The 8,094-nt window shown below is 54.1% G+C and overlaps 2 protein-coding genes across 2 annotated transcripts; both read right to left on the bottom strand.

Moving 5' to 3' along the window:
• Window positions 1-2,555: 2,555 nt before the first annotated feature.
• On the bottom strand, window positions 2,556-3,597 carry LOC120672875. The gene has a single exon (XM_039953479.1). The coding sequence runs from the start codon at window positions 3,435-3,437 to the stop codon at window positions 2,556-2,558; it is 882 nt and encodes a 293-aa protein (XP_039809413.1). The 5' UTR covers window positions 3,438-3,597.
• Window positions 3,598-4,479: 882 nt separating this feature from the next.
• On the bottom strand, window positions 4,480-7,708 carry LOC120674269 (endoglucanase 2-like). Its single transcript, XM_039955421.1, has 7 exons — window positions 7,388-7,708; window positions 7,022-7,234; window positions 6,403-6,603; window positions 6,228-6,317; window positions 5,304-6,126; window positions 5,149-5,208; window positions 4,480-5,068 (listed from the first exon to the last, which is right to left on the bottom strand). Exons 1-7 carry the CDS (start codon window positions 7,619-7,621, stop codon window positions 4,767-4,769), a joined length of 1,923 nt encoding a protein of 640 aa, XP_039811355.1. The 5' UTR covers window positions 7,622-7,708; the 3' UTR covers window positions 4,480-4,766.
• Window positions 7,709-8,094: the final 386 nt, after the last annotated feature.

The following is an 8,094-nucleotide window of genomic DNA, read 5'->3' as shown; positions in this document are numbered from 1 at the left end:
GTTGTGAAGATCTTCGAGCCCTGTTAGAGTATCATAAATCATTTGGTTCTGCGGTGTCTTGAAGGCGTCACAGACAGGTGGAGGAGGACAAGATGATGGTATGTTCATTCTGTGGCGGCGGCGAAATGTTGAGCGAGTGACGTTTGAGATTTAGGGTTAGCGAGAACGGCATATCGGATATATAAAGGATAGCGGAATCATTCCTAGAAATTGGATTCAATCCAACGGTAAGAGGACGCCGCGTTAGGTGAAAGGTAGGTCATGCACGTGGACCCTATTATCTGAGAAATTTCATTTGCGCGCACACATATATGTGGTGTCAATTAAAGTTATATTTCTCGCTTTCCAAATAATTTGCACAGGTATCACTTTCCAAAAGGAAAAACTACGGCATTCAACATTTAGACGATGCAAGCCTAAAATAAATCTAGGATATATGGTGGACAAAGTTTTGTTGGAGTGGTCTTTATATTTGTGTCATAGTGTTATCCAAAATCCCTAAAAACCTGTTTGGTTACTAGTTCATTTTAGATGTTTGGGTAAAATGATGCCTGAATTGCATGGAGGATCTATTTCCATGGTTTAAATTTATGACCGCCCACTGCGAGGTAAAAACCCAAAAATGATGCCTTATAAGGCTAGTACAACGCTTGACATGCCACGTTGCCAATATGGTAAGCCAGAACTGTGTCTTAGGGATGATGGAGATAGATCAACACGAGAACATATCAGGTGCTTCCACCCTATTAGGCTACTCCCGCGATTAGAAAACAAAAAAAAAGTGCATGAATGTTTCAACCAAAAATATAAATGGCTAGATGATGCAATGATCTATGTTAACCTAAAATTCATATCATTGTTGGTAAAACATCCTCATAAATTTCAGCTCGCAGAAATTAGTACCAGTAACAGGGCTAGCAGTACAAAGTTTGAGGCCATAGGACCAAGGTTTTAAATCGCCGGCTAAGATGTTTAGCGGCAGAGCTGCCGCTACGGCGTTTAGCGGGCTATAGCCGGCTTTAGCGGGCTAAATACCATAGCGTTTGGCCTTTCTAAATGCTATAGCCGTATATAGCAGAAGCTATAGCCGGCTATTTAAAACCTTGCATAGGACCCAACCAATCAGTGGTCACTACTTACCACGTACGGCGTGCGCGCCCCAGAAGTCCCTGAACAGGACGAGGACGACGCTGACGTTATCCTGGCTGCCCGCGCGCACCGCGTGCTCCGCCAGCTCCTTGGCGAGCACGGCCGGCGAGCCCCTGGCGTCCAGCGGCGGCTCCCGCGGCCTGGCGACCCTCGGCGTCGTCACCAGCCTCCGCCGGACGAGGGCGCACGCCGACGCCGGCGTCACGGCGTCCCAGAGCCCGTCGCTGGCCAGGACCAGGAAATCGTCCCGCGCCCCCCGCTCCACCGCCACCACGTCGGCCTCCGCGATCGCCGGAGGCCTGGACTGAGCTCCCTGCGATCAATCACTTCATGTACTCGACTAAGTACAGTGGCGGAGCCAGAACTAAAATTCACCTATGGCAAATCTACTACTATAGTATACTAAAACGCAAGTATATATATGCAAAATAATTGAAAACAGTTAAATAATTAGCATGCACGAATAACATGAAGTTTGAATATCAGTCAAGTGATTATAAATTAAAAAATAATTGTGAACATTGATTACTAATCTACGCATACTACTTAAGCTAACTGGGGCCAGGAGACTGAGGCAAATTTATTTCCCATCTGACCCGCATGAGAAGCCTTGCCTCAGGGCAGCATAGTGCACTGTTCTGGCTCCCTGCTCCTCCACGATCTCGTTGAATTGATTGAATCCTCTGTGCCCTGTCCATAATATTGTTGAATTGAATCCACCTATTTCCATCAGACCATCGGCCATGGTGGATTCGTGGACTCGACACCCGCATCGGCGGCCGGTGTCCTTTCGTTTCCTCGGTGTGGTGGGCCAAAGCACCAGACCCGACTCAGGACAGCAGATACCCCTTCGTCTTCTATTCGATGTCTGCCTGAGTAGACCTTGCATCGCAGGCTCCCAGCCATGGCAGGTAGAAAGTAACCCGGAGAAAACAGGGGTAGGAGGGGCTGCTCTGCTTATCGGTTGGCAGGTATGGCGGACGCCAGATCTTGCCATATTGGTGGCTCCGCCACTGACTAAGCACGATTGATAAGTGCTAGTATTAGCTACGTACAGAGTTACTGTTCCGAACGGATCATGCCTCTCTAACGGTACTTGTTTCTCGCTGACTTGTGGACCTTGGGTCCACATGTCATTGGTACATTCAGGGGATTTCACAACTGCTGTTTAGGTTACTGTCGCTTTTCAAAGTTGAGGTTTGAGAGGTAGATTTTTTTTTTTGAAAGATTTGAGGTAGACTGCCTTAGTACAAATCATGTCGAGAAATTCGTTTGCTTTTTCAAATTATTTTAGTGATCAATAGTCGCTCCATTGGTCAGCTCTAAGATTGCTGCTTAGATGGTGATGGTGGGCATTAGACCAAATCTAAATAAAAATGGCAACTCAAGGACAAACTAAAATTTCTCTAGTCCAAAATAATATAAAGATACTGCTCGATCAAAGATATGCATTGAAGTCTGAAGTCTGGACAGAGTGACAGGCATATGAATGCCGAGAACAACAAGAGCTTTACCATGTGGTCAGTACTGAGCTCCACGTGCTCGCCGCAGCGAGATAGCACGGCCTTGGAGCCGCCTACGCCGCAGTTGGCGACCACGATGTACTTCTCCAGGACCAGCGCGACGAGGGCCGTCGCGCCTCTGCCGCCGCCGCTGGCCGTCACCTCGCCACTGACGGCCCGGAACGCCTCCCGGATGACCGTCCTCCACCACCCCGCCACGTCACGCGATGACGCCACGCCGAACAGCGGCACCTCGCTGCGCAGCTCGCCGTCGATCCGCTCGGCGATGGCGGTGGCCAGCCGCGCGCGCAGGCGCCGAGCGGCGGCTGCGCCGAGGTGGCCGCCGTCGAACACCGCGAAGTAGTCGAGGCCCAGGGGCGGCGTCAGCGCCGTGAACGACCGCGCGGCCGCCACGGCGTCCGTCAGCGCCGGGCGCCGGCCCTTGAGCGAGACCATGCCGTACGACAGGTACAGCGCCGGCGCCGTGCCCCACGCCAATGCGATCGAGGCCGGCAGCCGCGCCGCCGCCCCCGGGACGTCGATGCCTGGACGCTGGGAAAACCCAGGCACGACCCACCGTGCCTTGTACCGCTCCAGGCTGCCGTCGGGGTTGAGCTGCCGAATGGAAGACGGGATCGGCGAGATCGGAGTTGGCGCATGAAGAGAAGCGTATCGCGGGTTGGGCTTGAAAACACCAGCTCGAGCCCGAGTGATCATGTGATGGCGCGGGGGAGAAGCCGGCGAGGACACGGGGATGGAGGCGGCGGCAGGCCGTGAACTCGGCATGGCTGGCGGCGAGGGCGCAGGCGAGTGTAGTGGTGTGCCGCAGACTGCCGGTCGATCCCGTGGACGGCGAGTCGGAGGTGCACATGATGATGGCGTGGATGGTGGAGAACAGCTACATTCTTTTCAAGAAAGAGAACAGCTAGAGAAATGGAACACAGCCTATAGCTCATCGAACACCACGCATGCCGAGAGGTGAGGTCGTAGCACCTATAGGCTATAGCCCTTGTGATCCGATCCGGCGAGTACCCGATCGAGAGAAGCACATCGTCTGGAGCGCGGCACAAGCATGTGCGGCATGCATGGTATGAACTCCCTCCATTCCAAATTATAAGTCATTCCAAGAATCTTAGAGAGTCAAATCATTTCAATGTTTGATCAAAATTATAGAGAGAAATACAAAAATTCATGACATCAAATAGGTATACTATGAAAATATAACTAACAAAGAATCTAATGACACTTGATTTGTATTGTAAATGTTATTATGTTATTGTATAAATTTGATCAAACTTGAAAAATATTGACTCTCAAAATTTTTTGGAATGACTTATAATTTGGAGCGGAGGTAGTAGCGCTCAAGGTCGGGTAACAAACGGACGGGACCAATTCATGCTGTTTCTGCTAAGAAAGAAGAAAACAATTTTGATCACTTAAACAAAATTTCTTGGGTTGAAATGACTAAACATCAGCAAAGTAGTACTCCCTCCGTATCTAAATATTTGACATCGTTGATTTTTTTTCGCAACTTTGACCGCTCGTCTTATTCAAAAAATTTATGCAAACATACAAACATATAAGTTATACTTAAAATATCTTCAATAATGAAGTGAGTTATATATATAAGTTTTATGAAACTTACAAATTTTTTTGAATAAGACGAGCAGTTAAAGTCAACGGTGTCAAATATTTAGATACAGAGGGAGTAGTATAAGTGCAATAAATGGATAGAGAATGATGGAGACGGAATCTTGCTCGTATCCATACCCAATCTATTTGGAATCTAAAACGTTTTGTTTCCAACATTTTGTATAGTAGCATAATATTGGCGCTCAATCATACCACTGCACTTTTACTATTTCAATCACCACACAAGCAAACACTAGCTGCTTGTAGAATGCTTAGCTTGAAGGGACAAGGAGGATGACCGAGAATGTTACTAGCCCCATCACTCTTTGTCCCTCTTGCATCCTGGAGTAGTAACAAACCTTGACACTTCACAAGTACTCCTTCCAACACACAACACTACTACTAATCTATCACTCGATAAAAGGCCAACAATGGCCTTATTGGCATCACGATGGCCTGGCCTCCGGGCCGGTGCCGTACGTTCTAGAGGAGCTTGTAGCCGGTGACCCAGACGTCCGCCGGCGGCGCGGCCTGGACGTACACGAACGCGGCGCTCTTGCCGGCGGGCAGCGCCGGCAGCCAGCTCGGGAGCACGTAGCCGTAGCGCGCCTTGTCGACCCCCCACACCTTGCCGTAGAGCCTGGAGATGCCGATGTGGAGCTCGTGGACCGTCTTGGGGGACCGGTTGGTCACCGTCACCGCGTACCGGTGGTACGTCTTGCCCCTCTCCGTCCACGACGCCGTCGCGTTCTGCTCGATCTCGATGGGCGAGGCGTGTTCAGCAGCTGCCAGATGTTGACATGTTCAGTTAGTGCATCGATCGATCAACAAGTAGAAAATGTTGAGAGATTGTCAGATTGGTTACCCAAAGATGGAGGTGGCCGTGAGGTCTGGTTGTCGCTCTTGAGGGATGATGCAGAAACCTCTGCAAGCAAAGAAAACCAAATTGGTAAGAAACTAAGAATGCCCACATGGCAGCATGGTGATCAGCACTGAAGTAGCGACGAGCTAACAACGAACCATCGGCGAGCGAGTGACCAAACCGGCGGCCGCCGGCGTGGCCGGCGGCCAGTCGAGCGAGCACGCCCATCATCGGCGCGTTGTTGTAGGTGGTGGCCTCCGTCTGCTCGTAGTTGTCCCTCTCGTCGGCGAAGTTGTCGTACTCGTCCGGGCCGCCGACGGTGGCGCCGACGAGCAGGTTCGGGTTGCTGCCGCGGCGGTGGTACCAGCTGCTGTAGCCGCCCTGGCAGCTCACGAAGGCGGGGTCGGCCTTGATGGACACGATGGACGCGCCGCGGTGGTGCGCCTGCTGCGGGTACGTCGCGCCGTAGCCGACCATGTAGCTCGTCGCCCTCGGGTTGCTCCCCAGGATGTAGTCCACCTGCGACCTGGCGAACGCGAGGAGCTCCGCCGGCTGCGCCGCCGCCCCGGACGGGCACTGTGCGGCCTGCCGCGCCGCGGCGAGGTGGTCGCCGTACGCCGCCAGCAGGAACGACGCGCTGGTGACGAACTGCACGTTGTTCCAGCTCTGGTGGTAGATCATGCCGCCGGGCGTCCGCCGGACGTTGCTGGCGCCGGCCCTGCCGAGGCAGGAGCACGCGAAGAGGTCCGCCTTCTGCTTGTACCGCCGCAGCACGTCGGCGTGCGGGCCGCCGCCGGCCTTGCCCCGCAGGAGCACCATGGCGGCCAGGACCTGCACGCCGGGGTACTTGACGTCCCAGCCGAACTGGTTGATGGACCAGCCCGTGCCGCCCAGCGCGTCGGCGTTGTTGGCCAGGTAGTCCAAGTACCGCCGGTCGCCGGACGTCTGGTACAGCCACGCCGCCGCCCACAGCAGCTCGTCCTGCGCCACGGAGACACGACCAGAACGAAACGTGAGTCCCTAACGATAATTTGCGTCAAGGATCAATTCACAGTTCATGGCGATGGAGAACATCATCATACCCCGTATCCGCTGGAGGAGGCATAGTAGTTGCGCGCGACGGTGATGCTGCTGTCGTACCGGCCCCGGTACTTGTCAGCGAAATCAAACAGCTGCAAGCAAGCAACCAAGCGATGAGCATTTCGATCCATGGCGGTCGATCTTGAGAAGGTACCAGGTTTGTGATGGGCGGCGTACCTGCTTGGAGTGTTGGAGGAGCTGGTTGGCGTAGCCGGGGTCGGAGGTGCGGAAGACGAGCGACGCCGCCGCCATTGCTGCGGCGGTTTCCCCGGCGAGCTCGGACCCCGGGTGCTGGGGGTCCAGCCGGTACGCCTGCCGGCTCGTCGTCATGTCCTCCGGCCGCTGCCAGCAGTCGTGGTCCGAGTCACCGTCGCCGACCTGCATGCATGCAAGAGAATGACGGACCCAACAACAATACTATAGTAACTCTGCCAACAGATACCAATCGTCAGTAATTTTTCTAGCTGAGTTACCGGGGCTGGGCTTTTAAATCGCCTAACAAAGTCAAGTTTACCGTTTACTAATCAGTTTTGAAATTCTAATTTGACGCGCGTTTAATGCGTCCCGGACGGTAAATCTGCGCTGCGGCGGTAAAAAAAATACTACCAGTAGTAGTAAAAGCCAACGGCCGCTGCATGTGCAGCCATGCACTCAACTCAAGGGGAGTTGACAAGAGGAGGAAGGGAGTGGGACATGGCCAGGCATGGGGCAGCCAGCCAGCGGTGCGAGGCGACGCGGCGGCGGGTTGTAGGTGTAGCGGGACCGACCAAATAAAGCAAGTAAGCAACCCACCCACCTCTGCGTAGAGCACGTCGGCCTCCGGGTGCGCCTTGACGAAGTAGTCGGTGCCCCACCTGACGGCCTCCAGGGCGTGGCCCAGCTCGCCGGCCGCCGCCATCTGGTCGCCGTACTCGAGCACGCTCCACGACATCATGGTCACCGTGAACGCCATCGGCAGGCCGAACTTGACGTTGTCGCCGGCGTCGTAGTAGCCGCCCACCAGGTCCACCTGCAGCAGGCGTAACGTAAATGATGGCTGGCTCTGAATCAATGCAAAGATTTGATTTCCAATTCCAACAGATGCCGTTCATGCAAAGATCCCATTCCCAAGAGGAGCAGGTCGGGATTTGTGATCGATCAAGTTTGATTTCCTGCTGCGTACCCCGTTGGCCTTGCCGTCGAGCAGGCCGGAGTTGGCGCGCCAGGCGACCCGCTGGCCGCCGGGGAGCCGCCCGGAGCGCTGCGCCTCGAAGTAGAGGATGCTCTTGCTCAGCGCCGTGCCGTAGTCGTGCCCGGCGGCGGCCGCGCACGCCACCTGCGCCGCGGCGGCGAGCACGAGCAGGGCGAGGCTGCCGGCCACGCCGCACGATCCTCCTCCTCCTCGTCCCCCGGCCATGGCCGAGAGCCCAGAGAGAAGCTAAGCTGAGGAGGGAAGGAAGGAAATGGATGGCACGGTGCGCGACAGGAAGGGTAGCGAGGCGAGTGATCTGCTCCTCGTGTTGCCTTGGATGGAAGACGAGGAGACGCAGGAGCGGGAATTTATAGCGCTCGATCGGCTCCCCGGGGAAGGGGAAGATAGAGCCCAAGAATTCAGGGGGGACGAGTCCACTTGTCATCTTCTCTGCATGCTTGTTGCGAAAATCTTGTCAGGCGATCACTGTTCATTGAGGAATGCCATCTTCTCTTCAGATTAAAGAACCTTAGTATTGCTGAGGTGAAAGTGAAACGCACGTTTGACGACCATTTTCTGGCGTAAAAAGCGCTCTGCGCACAATCCTGCCTAACCGTCTCCGTAGTCCGTACGTTAGGAAGGATAGGCCATTTGAAAATACAAACGGTCGGTAACCCGGATTAACGTTAGGGAATGAA

Source organism: Panicum virgatum, chromosome 5N, assembly GCF_016808335.1.
Source record: "Panicum virgatum strain AP13 chromosome 5N, P.virgatum_v5, whole genome shotgun sequence".
NCBI lineage: Eukaryota > Viridiplantae > Streptophyta > Magnoliopsida > Poales > Poaceae > Panicum > Panicum virgatum.
Note: the sequence above shows the minus strand (reverse complement) of the source record. Positions and strands in the feature narration are given on the sequence as shown.